Genomic DNA, 18,616 nt, shown 5'->3' on the forward strand with positions numbered 1-18,616 from the left:
GAGAGAGTTATGTGTGTGGGTCTATAGAGCCCTTCAAGAAACTGGAGTACACCAAGAATGTGAACCCCAACTGGTCTGTGAACGTCAAAACCACCTCAGCATCCCGGGCAGTGTCATCACTGGCTACTGCCAAAGGGAGCCCTTCAGAGGTGCGGGAGAATAAAGATTTCATTCGGCCCAAACTTGTCACCATCATCAGAAGTGGGGTGAAGCCACGGAAAGCAGTCCGAATTCTGCTGAACAAGAAGACTGCTCATTCCTTTGAGCAGGTTCTCACTGATATAACTGATGCCATCAAGCTGGACTCAGGAGTGGTAAAACGCCTGTATACCCTGGATGGTAAACAGGTAAGAAAAATATTGTGATATGACCTTGATTTTTCAGGCAAGAACCAGGGATGTGAAGAATTTATGTGGCATGTGGTGGGAATCTGAAACATACATTTATTGACATTTAGAGAGTCGGGTCATTTAATCAACAAATATATAGGTACTGGTCTCAAACCAGTCCAAAGATAGTGTTAGACAGGATTAATCATAGGAATAAAGTAAAAATGCCCATTTCTATAGCTTAAATGATTACTCAGAGATTTCTATTTTTTCAGTTATGAATTATTTAACATAATGGTGCCTTTTAGCCATCTATTTTCAATTTTGTTATAGAGTAATTTCTTATAGCCTTGAACATGTCTGAGATTTGGAGATAAGCTCTGACCAGTAGAGAAAAATCTAAATCCTATCTTTCCCCTACATAATATCTTATAAAATTCACTGTCGGTCTTAGTAATGTTTACTAGTGAGATTTATTTAAATTTTATAGATTTTGAGTGCATATCGAAGGAATAAAGTATTTCCACCTGATGGCATATTTCTAGAACATTATGCATCTTGTTTTAAAAACATAATTTCAGAATTAAAATGGAGTCTCTTCAGCAATGGAATATACATCAGTTGACTTGGATGAGTAGATATTTTAATGTGAGATGCTCATATGAATTTAAAGAAAATCTTACGTGGACTCTTGTAAAGGTTTGACAGAACCTTGATGATGTGTTGAATAAAAATCATTGACATAGATACAGTGAGATTCACCAGTCTATGAGATTTTACCAGTATCTTTTTGCTTAAGATCATAGGTTTTTGTGTACTATTTTTGCTTGAAAATAGTTTTTAATGTGGATCTGTCCAAATGATTTTTAAAAATTATTTTGAAGGATAACTTGAATGATTTTGTATTAAAAATAAAAACTAGATTCATAAATTAAAAGGTTGATCTTGTTAAATAGAATAATATAAGTTCTTGAAGGCTAACACATTCAAACTATGAGTTAGAAATAAATGCAAATACTAGAAGGAATGTTAGTTGTGGAAGAATTCTCCCCCTAGGGATCTATTCAAATGCTCTAAATTATAAAATTTATTAGGAAACAAGGAGTAACTGCCAGTTGTTCATGAATCTTCTGCTTGTCTCATAAAACTTCGCCCAAGTTTCATGTGGATAAGGATTCTGTGGAATGCAACTCCTAGCTCTAAGAGGGCAATAGCCTGGATGTCACCAATATAACAGTAATCAAAAAGTCTACTGCTGACTGGTCAGTAAGAGCGACAATAAGATGGTAAAGTTTTGCATTTAAACATTTAAGGTTCCTTCTGTAATGTATGACTCAACCATTTTGTAGTTCTGCATCTTTGTGTATTGAATTTTCTCAAAACGGGAGTTTAACTGTTTTCATAAAATGTAAAATTTAAAGCAAAGATTACATATTGACAAATCCTCTTCTTCCCTACTTACTTCAGAATTTTGTAGGTTCCAAATTGCTACACATTAATTTTAAAAGTCAGTTTTAGCTATTTTGGTAAACTCTTACATTAACTGATCATTCCTGTATTTAAGAATGATTTTCTAAAATAGACATTTTGATGTTCTAAATAGTTTTATTCTTTTTAGGAATTTATGTAGTGTATGGCTGATATTGCCGTGGTTTAATAATCCAATGCAATGGGGGAAAAGTCGAGGTTTAATGTTAAAAGATAGATTCAAACCTCGATTCAGCCATAGGTTATTTATGTTTTTAGCAAATTACCCCAATTGAGCCTCATTATACTCATCAATAAAATATGGCTTGCCGGGACCGGTTTGGCTCAGTGGATAGAGCGTCCGTCTGCGGACTGAGGAGTCCCGGGTTCGATTCCGGGCAAGGGCATGTGCATTGGTTGCGGGCACATCCCCGGTTGGGGGTGTGCAGGAGGCAGCTGATCGATGATTCTCTCTCATCAATGTTTCTAACTCTCTGTCCCTCTCTCTTCCTCTCTTCCTCTATGTGAAAAATCAATAAAATATTAAAAATAAATAAATAAAAAATAAAATATGGCTAAAATGAGCACCTCCATTTCATAGGATCCTTGAGGGATCAACTATGATAATACATATGAAAGCAATTTTGAATTATAATAATAATATGATAGCTTTGTTAAACATTATTCTATCTTTTTAATATGTTTTTATTGATTTTTACCGAGAGAGGAAGAGGGAAAAAGAGAAACAATGTGAGAGAGAAACTGATCGGTTGCCTCCTGTACACACCCTGACCAGGAAACCAATCTGCAACCTGGGCATGTGCTCTGACCTGGAATTGAACTGGCAACCTTGTTGGTTTAGGGCACAAGTGTCAAACACAAGGCCCTCGGGCCAAATCCGTCCCGCCAGGCCTTGCAATGTGGCCCGCACCGCACTGTCATCACTGCACTCCGCTGCGTTTCCATCACAATGACAGTTTATGACTGTTCAGTAAATCATTCGGCCCGCGATTTAGGCTGGATTTTAGATTTTGGCCCCTTCTCTGATTGAGTTCGACACCCCTAGTTTAGGGGGACGATGCACAACCAACTCAGACACACTGACCAGGACTTGAGCATTATTGTAAATGCTTTCTATATGTTAGCATGTCTAATCTTCACAGCTTGATTTTTATCCCTATTTAACAGAACAGGATACTAAGGCACAGAATTTGTAAAAAACAAACAAATAAACAAACAAAAAACCCCACACACTATAAAAACTAACATGTCTAATACCATATAGATATAAATGGCAGAGTTGGCATTTGAACCAGTCTTTCTCCAGAGCTTGTGTTCATAACAACTGTACCATATCAGATTATATTAAAGAACCAAACAGAAGTAAAGGTATTAAGAAGACTTTTCAAGTGGATAATGTGTCCAAAAATATCACTTGAAAGATTTTCTCTATGTATTTTTCTCCTGCAGTCATTCTACTGACAGTTGTATTCAACAATTATTGTTATAGTTTTATATTTATCTTTATTGTTGAAAATATTACAGATGTTCCCCTTTTTCCCCATTGACCCCCTCTTCCCCTCTTCCTCCTCAAGCCTTCACTACATTATTGTCTGTGTCCATGGATTATGCATATATGCATATAAATTCTTTGGGTAATCTCCCTTCACCCCCTCTCCACCCCCCAATCTTGCCTTCTTTTGGAAGTTTAAACTGTTGTTTTTATTTTAGTTGAGCATTCAGTTTGCTATTGTGGCGAAGTTTTCTCCATTGTGGCACGTTCTCTTCTTGATCACCCGTGTATATGAATATGAATCAAGAATAGTGAAAAGCTGCAGAGGAATAGGATGAAAAAGTGGAAAGAATATAAAACATTTTTCTAGAGTTCCCAGGAGGAAAAAAGATGCTTCCTCATGGACCCCAGGAGTCTTTAGAATTATTTCTGTTCAGAAGAGAAAATATGCCTTCATGGGCAGTTTGTTTGGATTCATTGACATCCCTGTAGAGATCAAGGCCTGATAATTATCTTAGAAAAAAACTAACCCTTCCTGTGTCATGATACTCTGCCATAGTAAGGATGCTACACGCTGCTGCCACCACCTTACTATGCCCACTGTGGCAGGGGTGTCCATATGCTGTCATAGGACATCACCTTTAAAACTGCTTGTTCCACTCTTTTTTTAATAGTGTAACTGAATCCTTATATCAATTCCATTAATGGCATGGGAAATCCAGTGCCCAGTAGTTTTTAAAGGCGATTTTTTTTTGATTGAGGAAATAAAATTCTTTTTTTTTAAATCAATAGCTTCAGTGCTTTGTATAAATGAGTTCAGAGTCATGCAGCCTATAGATGTAACCATTAGTGATGATGGGGTTCCTGGCAATGGCACCATGAGAGCCATGCCTGCTGTTACATATGTTATGCCCAGATGGTACAAAACCTATGCCATTCTCACTCATTCCTGCTCCATTCAACCTCTTGGGTTTGCTTTAAGCCCTAACCTAAGAGTTAATTATTGATACATAGCACTGTTTTGTGTTTTTTTGGCTGAGATAAGGAACCCTTGTACTGGAAATGCTGCACCACTTAGAAGACATTTTGCAGGGAGCTGCAGTTTCTGCACAGGATCCTGGTGACTCATAAGTGGCCTATTTGTGAGCAAATTCTAATTATTTCAACTATATTTTCTATTAGGCCATTGACGTTTCAATGAAAGGTTGCTGTCTTTTTACACCCTTCAGGGGGCTTCTGCTCACCATGTGACCAGAAACTTTTGCTGGTATGGGTAGGAGATCAAATAAATATTTGCTGTGTATTGATTTTAGTGATGTATTGCTTATCTAGGCCTTGACTAAGGGCACCCAAAGAAGGAAAGAGGTCATTTTCCAGCTGAAGGTTACAATTCCATCTTCTTTCTCTACAGCTGAGGGGAAGCTCTGTTGGGTGTGATAATCATTCCCGCTTGTCACATCCAGGCAATGGATGTTGGGATTTTCTATGGGTCATTCACTCATCCTGCCAGGCAGCTACTCCCAGAGATCATTTGGAGTGCGACTATTTGTTAAGTGATTAAAATGAGCTCAAAAGGTATAAGATTTGTGTCAAAGATATACTTGCATATTTGCTAACTTCCTTTTTGGGAATAACTAATATGGCTACCTTGAGTTAAGTCTTCTAAATCTGTGATTTGTGAATCCTTGCGTAGAAACATAAACTACAGCAAGTCTTCAAACAGCTAGTGCCTAAGTAGGCAACTTATCAGTATAATGTGAAGATCATATAAAAGGCACTTCCCAAAGATTCTCCCTTCTTCATTGAAATATAGTAAGAGTTCAAAATAGTATCGAGCCAGGCTGGCATGGCTCAATGGTTAAGCTTTGACCTGTGAACCAGGAAGTCACGGTTCGATTCCAGGTCAGGACATATGCCCTGGTTGTGGACTGAATCCACAGTGTGAAGTGTGTGGAAGGCAGCTGAGCAATGATTCTCTCTCATCATTAATATTTCTATCTCTCTCTCTCTCCCTCTCCCTCATTCTCTGAAATCAATAAAAATATATTTTAAAAATATGTATCAAAATAGAATCGAAATCATATAGCAGTATTGATAAACTAGATTGCTCTTTAAGTGGAAAATACATGTACATTCCCATCTTATTTACTCACCAACATTGAATATATGTACAAAATAATATCATACTTTAGTAGCAGAGGAAAAATTCACTCAAGGATGACGTATCTTTATCTTATAGGCATTTCACATGCAGTGAATTCTGTGAAACCTGCCACTGCTAACACCCTGTCTGAGCAAACAATCCAGTGCCTTCCTAAGATGAATCACTCAACCAAAGTAGAGATACCCATAAACTGATTTAGATGGTAAACTGTGACAACAGGCATCTAGATACTGTCTTGGTTCATTCTGGCTGCTATAGCAGATACCACAGACTGGGTGGCGTATGTATAACAGAAATTTATTTGTCCCAGTTCTGGACTCTGGAAGTGCAATATCAAGGTGCCAGCAGATTTGGCCTGGTGAGAATCCACTATCTGGTTCATAGCAAGCCACTTTTTTGTAGTATTTTTCTCATGGCAGGAGTGGCTAGGCAGTTCTGGGACAGTTTTCATAGGGGCACTAATCCTGTCCATGAGGGCTTCACTCACATGACCTAATCACCCCTCAAAGGCCTTGTCTCCTATATTGGGAGTTATGTTTCAATATATGAATTTTTGGAGACAACCATTCAGACCATAGCAGCTGCTAAGTAAAGGAAGTCCCAATAGTTTTCAATAAATTAATCTTTTACTATGTCGTCTCTTTATGTTTTGATCATTAAATCCCTTTCTTTTTTATGAACATAAAGCTCAAAAGATGCTTGTAAATGAGTTATAATTGCAGTTATTTATTTTAGGTAGCCAGTATATGAGTTTGGTCGTGGTAATCAATAGGAATCTATCAATCATATTTCACGAAATGATCTTTGGTTTTCCTTTGGTTTTTAATATCTAATTTTAATTTAAAGTAAAAATAATTTGGCTCACACTTGATTTTAGAGAGTTCAGAATATTTCTTCCTTTTTCAAGTTAAAAAAGTGGTACAAATTACTGCTATATCTGGTGTTGGCCATGGCAATTAATGAGTATAGAATATGTGAAAAACAGAGGTTTCCAAATGAAAAGGGAGGAATTTAGGATGTGATATGATTTAGTTGGACTGGAAAAGGAGATTTTTTGTAGCTGTTGGTAGTAGTGGCTATTTTAACAATAAACTTGGGATAGCTCTAATTAACCTTTTTCCTTTAAGTATATTTATACCCTTCATTCTTGGTATATAGATTTTTTTTTAGTGTTATGATTTGGTATATTATATATGTTTTGAGAATGAATGTGACACCTTTTAGTTTTGTTTGCAATTGATGTAAAAAAATAGTTGATACAAATAATTTAGCTTACATTTTAAATTCCAAATTAATTTCTACAGAAGCTTAGAGCATATGTTAAACTATTCTCAAGATTTGATAGAGCTCTGAATTTATGGTCAATCTTACCTGTTTTAAAAGAAAAAGGAGCTGAAGAATAATTATGATACTTTACTTAGGGAATTAATGTGTCCAGAATAGAATGTGCCATTTTCTGTTACAAACCTTTGGTTGATTTTCATGACTTATAAGCGATGACGTTCCTTATCTAGGTATTACAATATGTCCTCCAATCTGGGAATAGTTAAGAATTTTTTCTAACAGTCTGAGCTTTTCTAACAAAGCAATAAATTATGGGCATCTACAGTAATTTATATTTTAAGGTTCAGATTAGTTTCAGCAAAAGTGAATTTTATATAAATTGAATTCTAATTTACTGTAAAATGAATTCTACAGTGTCCCACTATAGAACTAAAGATATGCTCCCAAAAGCACCCTCTCTATTTGCTTCAGGAAGTTTGGCCACTTCTATAAGACTGAGGGCTTTGGGATCAATTTCTTGTGTTGACTTCTGCTTTTGCAAAGGCTGAGAACCCTATTTTGGCCTTTGAGCTTCTTCCTCCCTCAGGGAGCATGTTAGAGTGAGTCAAAGAACGTGGACTTTCAAGCCAGTTGAGCGTGTGCTCAGATTTCAGTCTGAACAATCTAGCTGGATTGAGTTTCTCATTCAGGCACGGAAACTTTAGTTCCCCACTTAACTGATTATTGAAGTTTCAAAATCCTGTATATTTACTATGCTTAGATATGCTATACTTTTACATAGACATATGCATAGTAGCAGGGGTCCTCAAACTTTTTAAAGTGGGGGCCAGATCACGGTCCCTCAGAGAGCTGGAGGGCCGGACTATATGAACTACTAATTCCTACTGTAACACCTCGGCTGCGCTCACTGCCCAAAAAACCTGGTGGGCCGGATCAGACTCCTCTGCGGGCCGCATGTGGCCCGGGGGCGTAGTTTGAAGACGCCTGATCTAGTTTTTAAAAATTAGTTTCAAACATAGATTTAAGACTGATAGACTTAAATTAAAATCTGTCCTCTACCCCTAGCCATAGTGTACTCCATTCTCCCATTGGAAAGAGTTAATTCTTGGTAACTTCTTAGTTTTCTAATCTGTATAATAGGAATGATAATAATGCCTGCTTTAGAAGTTGTCATGATGATTTAATGCAACAATCCATGTGACAAACTCATACTTCTCGTTGCATCATCACCACAGCTCTGCAAAGCCAGAACCTTCTTATTTCTCTAGACTCAGCTCAAGGGTGGCCTCATCTATGAAACATTTCCTGACTTCCCCATGTGGAACTGACAGTTCCATCTCCTTGGGCTCTGCTGCCTGTTGACTATTGACATGCCCGTCTCTCCCATCAGAATTCATAGGATGAGGCTAGGGACAGTGCTCTGTTTGCTTCTGTATCTCTAGGACCTGACCTGGTAAATGCTTGTTTAATTTAATATTGAGATGACTGCACAACTGGTGAATTTGCCATGGGCTACATCTTTAGTGCAGTGCTTCCAAAGTACTAACAGGCCCTGGCCATTTCGGAGCTGACTAACCACCCTGGTGGTACTCTCTGGCGTGGACCCATGGTATGTAAGGTGCTCATCACGGCATTTCTTTTCTAGCTCAAACTCTGCTTCCTTAATGACTCTAGGACAACTAAAAATAAAAACAAAAACATCAAACTTTAGAGCATTTTCCTTGTAGAAAGAACTTGTATCCTATGGGGAAATAATAGACAGCTTTTAGAAAATATTCACTGTCTGAGTCAGGAGAATTCCTCTAAATCTTCCTGACATTGTTTTAGCCATCCAGCTAATTAATATATTCTATGAATTTAAAAATTGGTTAGAGGTCAATAAGAGATTTGCATGAATAGTGTTTGGCCCAATGATTTCAGATACACAAACCTGCAGTGTCTGGGAGTTTGTGCTGCTAGAGTACGACATATTACAGCAGACTTTCCTAATAAGTTTAAATCCTTGAAATTAAGTTAAAGAGGAAGGTTCAGAAATTAAATGGTACTTAAAAAATCCAATTTAAAATCTGATATTTTAAACAACATTCCATAGAACGAAAAGGACAAGTGGAAGATTTTGCTTTTAATTGGCTTTTTTTCATTGTAAGATTAATTTATGATTATTGTAAATAATTTTGAAGCAAATGAGGAAATATCAAGATAAATTTATTTTTAGTATCATTGACAAGATGGCTCTTGTTAATATTTTGGCTTATTTCCTTTGCTTTTTTCTTTTAAAATTTATATCTTATTCTGTATACAATTTGGTTTCTTGCTTACAATTTTATAAGATACTATGTGCATTAATGTGAGAAATGTCTTAAAATTATTAAGCCATCTCCTCTTTAACTTTATTTTATTGTCCAGTCTAAGATCCTCAGAAGGTAAGTTGTCCAGTTTGCTTTCCTCTCTAGAAATTATTTTGCAGAACTTCTCTTATGTGCTTTTACTTATGGCTGGAGAATGACTCTTGATATTTTGTTCAATGTAACCAGTTATTGGAAGTTAAACATATCTCAGAATTTAGAACCCTCTTGGAAAAAAATGTATAGGCATATTCAAAAGGTGTCTGATGAAATAAGTCTAGCATTATTCATAAATAATAGATAATACAGGATTTTTTGGTCAATAAAAGCCTAATTACAATGGTCCATTAGGAGTCTCTCCTTGAGGGAAAAAATACAAGCTAATTCTCTTTCCATGCATAGTCACTTCTGCTTTGTGTTATAACAATTTGTGTACTTGTGTAAAACCAAAAAATCCCAGAGAAAGAAATATATATATATATTCTTAAAAAAAAGAAAAAAAAGAGTAATATGCAAATTAACCATCACACCACTATACCCACCAGCCATGCCCACCAGCCAATCAGGAAAAAGTATGCAAATTAATCCAACCAAGATGGCTGCAGCCATGGAGAGAGCAGGAGGGAGGCTTGGGTTTCCTTGGCTGTGGAGGAAGCCAAGCTTTCCGCACACCTTGGCCTGCCCAGACCTCCCCTTAAGGCTACAAAGTAAAGTTTCAATTATAGAAGATAAATAAGCCCCAACAGAAAAGGCTGCTACCACAGAGCAAGCAGAAGGCTTATCTCCACTCTAGGGTACAAAGTTTCAATTTAGAAGATAAATAAATCCCAGATACCAGGGCCTCTGCTTGGGTCACCGGGGGTGTGACTGGCCTGCAAACCACCACAGGCCCCTTGCCCAGGCCGTCCCACACCCCAAGGGAACCCCCATCCTCATTGGAAACACCCTTCAGGGCAAACCAGCTGGCCCCCATCCATGCGCCAGGCCTCTATCCTTTCTAATAAAAGTAATATGCAGATTGACCATCACTCCAACACACAAGATGACTGCCCCATGTGGTCAAGATCCTGCCCCCATGTGGACATAAGATGACCACAACAAGATGGCCAGCAGGAGAGGGCAGTAGGGAGGGACCTGCCTGCAAAGGAGGGCAGTTGGGAGGGACCAGGCCTGCAAGGGAGGGCAGTTGGGGGTGATCAAGCCTGCAGGGAAAGGTAGTTAGGGTTGACCAGGCTGGCAGAAGAGGGAAGTTGGGGGCAAATAGGATGGCAGGGGAGCAGTTAGACATCAATCAGGCTGGCAGGGGAATGGTTAGGTGGTGATCAGGCTGGCAGGCAGAAGAGAGGTTAGGGGATTGGGCCTAAATGGACAGTCAGACATCCCTCGAGGGATCCCAGATTGGAGAGACTGCAGGCTGGGCTGAGGAACACCCCTCCCCCCCCACCGCATGCACGAATGTCATGCACCAGACCTCTATATATATATATGATTTTAAAATTTTGAAATATTGAAAACAAAAAGACATTAAAAATGGTAATGTATATCTCAGGTACAAGAATGCTTCTCATAGCTATTGCTACTCCTTAATTATCCCTCTAAAGAACCTGCTTAACTGATATTTTGCTTTATTTCATGACTTCTGTATTCTTGACTGCCCTTATTAGATGTTTAATATTTATTAAGTGGCATTTATTTATTTAACTTGTGGCTCAGATTCCAATCAGTTAGAACCACAGAATGATAGGGCTAGGATGGTCCTTTGGAGAAATCTTTCTAATCTCTTTTTCTCTACTTGGAATACCATGAATTAAACATATTTTGGCAGGTAGTAAAATAAAATCAATATTTTATTTTAAAAATATTTCAAAGGAAGAAAATAATTCAAGGCAAGCATTATCTTTTTTAAAAAGTAAATTTAAAAAATATATTTTATTGATTTTTTTATAGAGAGGAAGAGATAGGTATAGAGAGTTAGAAACATCGATGAGAGAGAATCATTGATCAGTTGCCTCTTGCACAGCCCCTACTGGGGATGTGCCTGCAACCAAGGTACATGCCCTTGACCAGAATTGAACCCGAGACCTTTCAGTCTGCAGCTGACGCTCTATCCACTGAGCCAAACCAGTTTCGGCAAAAGTAAAAAAAAAATTTGATGCTTTTTTAGAGTAATAGTTTGGAAGCTGGTGATATAACAGAAGAAAATTCATAAGTTCTACTACATGCTCAGATATATACTCTACCCATTTCTTAAAACTTTGCTATCAAGAGTGGTTTGAGGGCAGTAGTAGTAATGCCACCAGGGCAATTGCAGAAATACAGACTCTCAGGCCTATTTAGGCCATTAAATCAGAATCTGCACTTTAACAAGATCCTCATATGATTCATATTTACATTGAAGTTGGGGAAGCACTGCTTAGGTGACTGAACACTGTGAATGGAATGTAAAACATCCAAAGACCTAAAGATGGTAATGCCCTTGCTGTTACATGGTAGATGGAATTAACATTAATTTTAGGTAATTTAGCAGTTTCATTCACATCCTCTCAACATCAGATGGCAAGATATGATTGCCATCAACAATGTTCTGGAAAGCAGCCAGTTCGTTAATATGAAATATATGCCCACTGCAGTCTACCCTCAATGGGCTGCCTGTATGTGGAGGATGGATAATTTCCTGCATGGAGAATAAATGAAAGTTAAGATGCAGAAAATTAACTTGGAAATGCTGACCTGATGAAGAGATTAAAATACATGGTTGCCACAAGGTATATAATTTCCATAATAGGCAGCACAGTTTTAATCTTTTCCTCATGTTCTAGAAAGCTTTCATGGGGGTGATTGAAAGTAATTTAAACTCTTTTATGAGTTGAATTGAGATTTCCAACATTGTCAGCCAGAGTCCTTATGCAAGAGAAAATTCACAACATGGAGGTTATCCAGACGAACATAGAATAATTTTAATGTATACAGGAAATGGAGGGGTAAATTTTGAAAATAATTTCCAGCTATCATGCCTAGAGATTTAGTGGCCAAGAGTCTTAAATCTCATATATTTTTCTGTTAAGAATAATAATGCATAAGGTAAACTGGTGTGAAGTAATCACAATTGGTGTGGTTTACTTACAGTGCAGCCTAGGAGACTAAGACACAGAGGAGATGTCACATATTTAACTCAATGACAGCTGGCAGTGATTCCACTCCACTTAGGCAGAGGTGTCCTTACAAACAACAACACAATGCACAGTGACCCCACCGACAGTGACTTTTTAAATGAGAGGGTCAACTCTGTCTCTGAGGTTAAATCTCCAAATTGGAGAAAATAATAAGCTCTAAAAATAAGTGGGGTTTCTATTATATATGGAGAAGCAGTTGAAGATTCATTTCTTTCATTGGTTGATGCAATGATCCAGGGAGAAAATAAAATTAGTCAGGACTTTACTTGGATTGGTTCCTGTTGAAAAAACAAAAACAAAACTGCACACATATTTCTCAGAACTTTTCTGGGATTGTTTCCTGTGAAAAGAATTGCACAGACATTTTGGCCTTTTTGTTTTTTAATAACATCATTTTCTTCTATAGCAAAAATTTCTTTTTTCCTTTATCTACATTTCATGTCTCATTGATAGATTTAGCCAATGTATATATTTTTTAAAAATACAAAAAACAAACAAGCAAACAAACAACAACACACCACACAACCATTTATTGAACTCTTGTTGTAGTTGACAACAGTTACTAACTTTATAAGAAAAGAGAAAATATCAGAATATCATATGTTGATGCCTTGGGGTTACTCTTAGGGGTGGAAATCTAATCTCATACATTATTATTATTGTGCAGTGCCCATTGTCTCTAATGATTATGGGAACAAAGGCCTGCAAGGACTGTGAAGTGAACAGACTAGTTCCAGAGTTCCAGAGTCATCTGCCAAATTGGTTCAAGTTTCATCTAAGTTCTACTAAGATGGTTTTGTTCAAACATTTCAAGTGCTTTTAATATTGTGAATGTATATGTTCTTGTTAATTGTTAGGTTAATAGACATCTATTGAGCATGGGCTCTGTGCCAGGTGTTGGGTAGTCAGAAGACTTGGACCAGTTCCTCTGGTCCAAGGGGAATAAAAATCCTTTAAGGATTTCCTGAAGTAGAGAAACTTGCATTTTCATATTTGAACGTTCAAATGTATAGGATATGATTGAAAAAAGTTCATTTTATTTATCTCCTTGCATTGTTTGCAGATGTGATTGTCAAAACACTCTTAAGCAGTATTACCTTCATGTTTTAAATAACTAAAATACATGTTCTATTTTGTGTGAATGCCACATCCATTTGTGGCTAGGGTTTAGGATGTAGAAAAGGGGACATGCACAAATGAATACATCTGACAAGAAATATGAGTTTTGAAGGTATGGGGTACCAGATAGAAAACCTTTCTCTAGTGGAGAGGCTCCCTGAAGCTCTGGCGCTGTTAGGTTAGCTTTTATTCAATTTTAGAATACACATCTTGCCCTTAGTTAGGCAGGCAATCTGGTAGCAGACAAACTATATTAAAGGTTAGTAATATTAGTAAAGATTTACTTTGAGACTATTAGGTCAGGAAAATGCTTGAGCCACCATTATCTCAACAGAACAATAGGTGCATAGCTTTAGCCCTTACTAAAGCTCAAGACCCATCAGCCTTCCAAGTTCCCTGTTCACTTTCATGATAGTGTTGACAATGGATAGCTTCCACCAATTTTATAGTTTAATCAATAACACTTCAGCATATTTATTGATAGAATTACAGTAATGGTAAAAGCCTACTTTTGTGTATCAAGTTGCTAGTCAACAGCTTTATATTTAAGTTAGTTCCTGTCCTGAAAGTGCATAGCATAATTTAGAAGCTTTTTTTGTTTTTTTTTGTTTATGTATTTTCATTGATTTCAGAGAGAAAGGGAGAGGGAGAGAGAGATAGAAATATCAATGACGAGAGACTCATTGATCAGCTGCCTCTTGCACACCCCTTTCTAGGGATCAAGCCTTCAACCCAGGCATGTGCCCTGACGGGGAACTGAACTGTGACCTCCTGGTTTATGGGTTGACATGCAAACACTGAGCCACACTAGCCAAGCTAGAAGCTTTGATAATACTAAATATACTAGTCCTTAACTTTACTAGGCTACACTATCCCGATGAGATGTGTGTAGGGTCAGATCTGTAATATTACTATTCATTTTCTTGAATAAGTCAAAGTGAAAGGAGTTATTTTCAAGACTTTATAAGATTATAAAAAAGTATGAGAGAGAACCAATGGCAGTGTAGGTAAATGCCTATATTCACCACCTCCAACAACCACATAAATATTGCAACTAAAACACAGAACAACCATCATTCAGAATCACCTGAAAGCTGGCTGAATGGAAGTCTTACAACTAGAGCAGTAAAGAGGAAAGCACATTGAAACTTATAGAAGGAGCAAAGGAACAGAATAGGTTGGATCATTACTCACATGTGCCTTTTTTTGAAAATATATTTTATTGATTTTTTTACAGAGAGGAAGGGAGAGAGATAGAGAGCCAGAAACATTGATGAGAGAGAAACATCAATTAGCTGCCTCCTGGACCACCACCACCACTGGGAATGTGCCTGCAACTAAGGTACATACCCTTGACTGGAATTGAATCTGGAACTTTTCAGTCTGCAGGCTGATGCTCTATCCACTGAGCCAAACCAGTTTTGGCTTTTTTTTTTTTAATTGGGAGGGTGAACATCCCTGCAGAAGACTCCTGTGAGGAGTAGGGGGCCCCAGCCCTGCACCAGATCCCCAGCCCAGGGTTCCAGAGTTGGGAAGAGAGGTCCCCAGAACCATAGGCTATAAAAACCAGTGGAGATTGTGGCTCAGTGATACAGAGGCTGCTGGAGACCCAGGTGTTCCTTTTAAAAAGCCAGTGTATGAACTAAACTTACAAGATCCTGCTTCCTCTGAGCTCTAGTGCCAGGACAAGGCTCTGAGGGACCCACACATATACAAAGAGGAACAGGATTGTTTGGTATTGGGGCAGGATCTTGGGGCAGCTTTCTCCCAAATGGAGGTTCTCACAGGGTTTCTTGCTCCTGTGCTGGGATCTCCCCAATGGCAGAGTTGACTGACAGCCATATTTGTTTGCTTTGCCCCAGGGATTCCCTAAGACCCTGCCCCATCCAATTTGCAGCCCCACCCAACCTGTTTGCAGCAGCTTTTGCATATGAATAGCTTATTCTTGGCCAGGCTGCAGACTTTGCTAAAATCTCTCAAACAAGCTGTAACTGGGTCAGCAAGCCCCAAACCTATCAGCACAAAGTCCAAGACCCTACACTAGCATGAACCTACCTTACATCACAGCTGGGCCTCACATGGACTCCAATCCCAATACAAATAGCTCCTGCTGGGTGGCCCCAGGCGGTGGCTGACTGCACCTCTCTGGAGGCCCTAGAGCCAGTGCACCTGGTGGACAGCTCAGACCATGCCAGATTAGAACTCTACATATCCACAAACAACACACTTAAGGAGAAGACTTGGTGAGCATCAAAACCCCACTAGAGAAAATACTGCTTCATAGGAGTGTTTTCTTCACAGCAACTCTCCAACTGTAGCCAGAGGTGGTTCTCACAGCCATTGGCCTTGAGATAAATTCCTCCCAGTGAGCAAATCAGGGCTCAACTAGAAGCCTACATAGTCCACACAGAGATATACCTAGAGGGCCCAGCTCAGGTGACTGGGGAGGCTAAGCCACTGGACCCTATAGGACTCTTATTACACAAGGCCACTCTACCAATTACAGGAGACATAGAAGCTCTACCTAATACACAGAAACAAACACAATGAAGCAGCCAAAATGAGTAGACAAAGAAACATCACAAATGAAAGAAATGGAAGTAAGTAAACTTTTGCATATAGAGTGTAAAACTATGGTTAAAAGGTTATTCAAGGATCTTTATGAGACTTTCAAAAATCTTAGTAAGAATTTTAAAAACATGAAAAGGGGCCAGCCAGAAATTAAGCATACACTAACTGAAATAAAGAGTAATTTATAGGAATTCAACAGTAGAGTAAAGAAGTCTGAGAATCATATCATTGATGTGGAATATGAGGAAGCAAAAACACCCAATTAGAAGAGCAAAAAGAAAAAAGAATCCAAAAACATGAAGATAGTGTAAGGAGCCTTCAGGCATAACAACATTCGCATCATGAAGGTGCCGGAAAGAGAAGAGAGAGAAAGATAATGAAAACCTATTTGATTAAATAATGACAAAAAATTCTCCTTACCTGGTGAAAGAACCAGACTTACAAGTCCAGGAAGCACAGAGAGTCCCAAACAAGAGGAACCCAAAGAGGACCACACAAAGACACATTATAATTACAATGCCAAGTGTTAAAGACAATGAGAGAATCTTAAAAGCATTAAGAGAAAAACAGTTAGCTACCTACAAGAGAACACCCATATGACTGTCAGCTAATTTCTCAACAGAAACTTTTTAGGCCAGAAGGAAGTGGCAGGAAATATTCAAAGTGATGAATAGCAAGGACCTGCAACCAAGATTACTCTACCCAGCTAAGCTCTCATTTAGAATTGAAGGACAGATAAAGAGCTTCACAGACAAGAAAAAGCTAAAGGAGTTTATCACTACCAAAACAGTATTACATTGAATATTGAAGGGCATTCTTTAAGCAGAAGCAGAAGCAGAAGCAGAAGCAGAAGCAGAAGCAGGAGCAGGAGCAGGAGCAGGGGGAGGAGGAGGAGAAGGAGAAATAAAAAATATCAACAATAAAATGGAAACAAATACATATCTATAAACAACTGAATCTAAAAATAAAAATAAATCTAATGAACAAAATAAACTGGTGAACAAAATAGAATCAGAGGCATTGAAGCGTGGAACAGACTGATGAATTTCAGAGGGAGTGGGCAATGGAGGGCAGGAAGAGACTAACCAAAGATCTTACCTATGGACACAGACAGTAGGGGAGCAAAGGCCTACATTGTGTTGGGAATCAAATGGAGGGGCAATGGATGGAAAAGAGGAGGCATCTGTAATACTCTCAACAATAAAGATTTTTAAAAATAAATAAATAAATAAATAATTAAAAACTATGGAAACATGACCTTATACATACATACATACATACATACATACATATATACATTTTGAGACACAAAAGAATGAGGGGAAGGCCAAGAGGAAATTATATGTTTTGATGATCAGCAACCCTAATAACACTGTTTTCAAGTTGTTAAAATTATTTTTTGGAAGGGAGAAATAATTACCCTATGCATTTAAATTACTGCATATCTCTAAGTCTTATGATTTTCTCATTTGGAACATATTTGCTGTAAATGATCCATTCTAAATGAGTTCTGTTCCACTGACTTTTCCTATGTCCTATTTGGTTTACCACCAGCTGAGGAAAGTATATCAGACCAGTTAGTTCTGAGATGGAGCATCAGCTCTGTGCCAGCAGATGAGCAATAACACATTGTGTAATGAATCAAAATTTGGAAGATCTTTTCTGTTACAACAGCTGGAAGCAGTTGGCATGTACATTGCTGAACAGTTGTATATATAGGAAAATAAAGGACTGGAGTGGTTCCTGGATATGAGATTCTGTAGAAAAGACAACAAAATCATCTTGTACATTGAGCCCAACCCTGGATAATAACATCAGCAAGAATGAAACAGCAGCTATCATATGCCTGCTTATCATATACAAGTATCAGATACTGATTAAAGATTTCCCTTTTACCATTTCAACAGTTTTATGCCACAGATACTATTTTCATCTCTATTTACAGACACAGAAACAAGGGAAAAGTAATTGGTCCACCCAACTATGTGTAATGAAGGTGGACTGACATTCTTAATCATAATGCCACACTTGACTTTATGCGTTTTGAAAATGATTTTAATAAAGAAAATTTACTTGCATCCTTTTAGTAAGAATATTTATGAGTCATTGTGATGTCTTATCTACTTTACCCACTAAAGTTTAAAAAATACTTCTGAAATTATCAAATTCTGGTTACCTGTCAATAACTAAAGTTTGGGTGGGTTGCCAAAAGAGTAGTAAATGTTAAGAAAGCTTCTGAAATGTCTTGCTTCAATTTCTCCTGTTTTTCTTGCTATTTTGATTGTTATAAAATTAATTCATTTAAACTAATTTTAAAACTATATTTTTAATTATCATAACAATTTTCATTCCTAGCAGTGGAAAAATAACATACTTACTATAACTCATCACCCAGAAATACAGTTATTTTAGAGAAAATGAATACTCTTGCACTTTAAAACATGTTAACTTAAATTTTCAAATAAATGTTTATAGCTTTAATAAAGTATAGTTTAATACCACTTACTCATTTTAAGTGTCCTATTCAATGATTTCAATAAATGTACAGAGTTGTGCAGTCATCACTACACCCAGCGGTAGGACACCTTCACCACAAAGTACCCTCTGATCCATTTACAGTCATTTCCCACACCTGCTCTCAGCCTGGCAAC

The 18,616-nt window shown here is 37.7% G+C and overlaps 1 protein-coding gene across 5 annotated transcripts in view; it reads left to right on the plus strand.

Moving 5' to 3' along the window:
• The window catches only part of DCLK1 (doublecortin like kinase 1), a 374,326-nt gene that overhangs the window by 21,301 nt on the left and 334,409 nt on the right, over positions 1-18,616 (plus strand). For all 5 annotated transcript variants that reach the window (XM_036455542.2, XM_036455538.2, XM_036455539.2 and 2 more), the window contains exon 3: positions 1-347. In XM_036455542.2, coding sequence (XP_036311435.1) covers positions 1-347 — 347 coding nt within the window. The remainder of the gene's footprint in view (positions 348-18,616) is intronic.

The sequence above is a fragment of the Pipistrellus kuhlii genome, unplaced genomic scaffold (assembly GCF_014108245.1).
Source record: "Pipistrellus kuhlii isolate mPipKuh1 unplaced genomic scaffold, mPipKuh1.p scaffold_m20_p_3, whole genome shotgun sequence".
NCBI lineage: Eukaryota > Metazoa > Chordata > Mammalia > Chiroptera > Vespertilionidae > Pipistrellus > Pipistrellus kuhlii.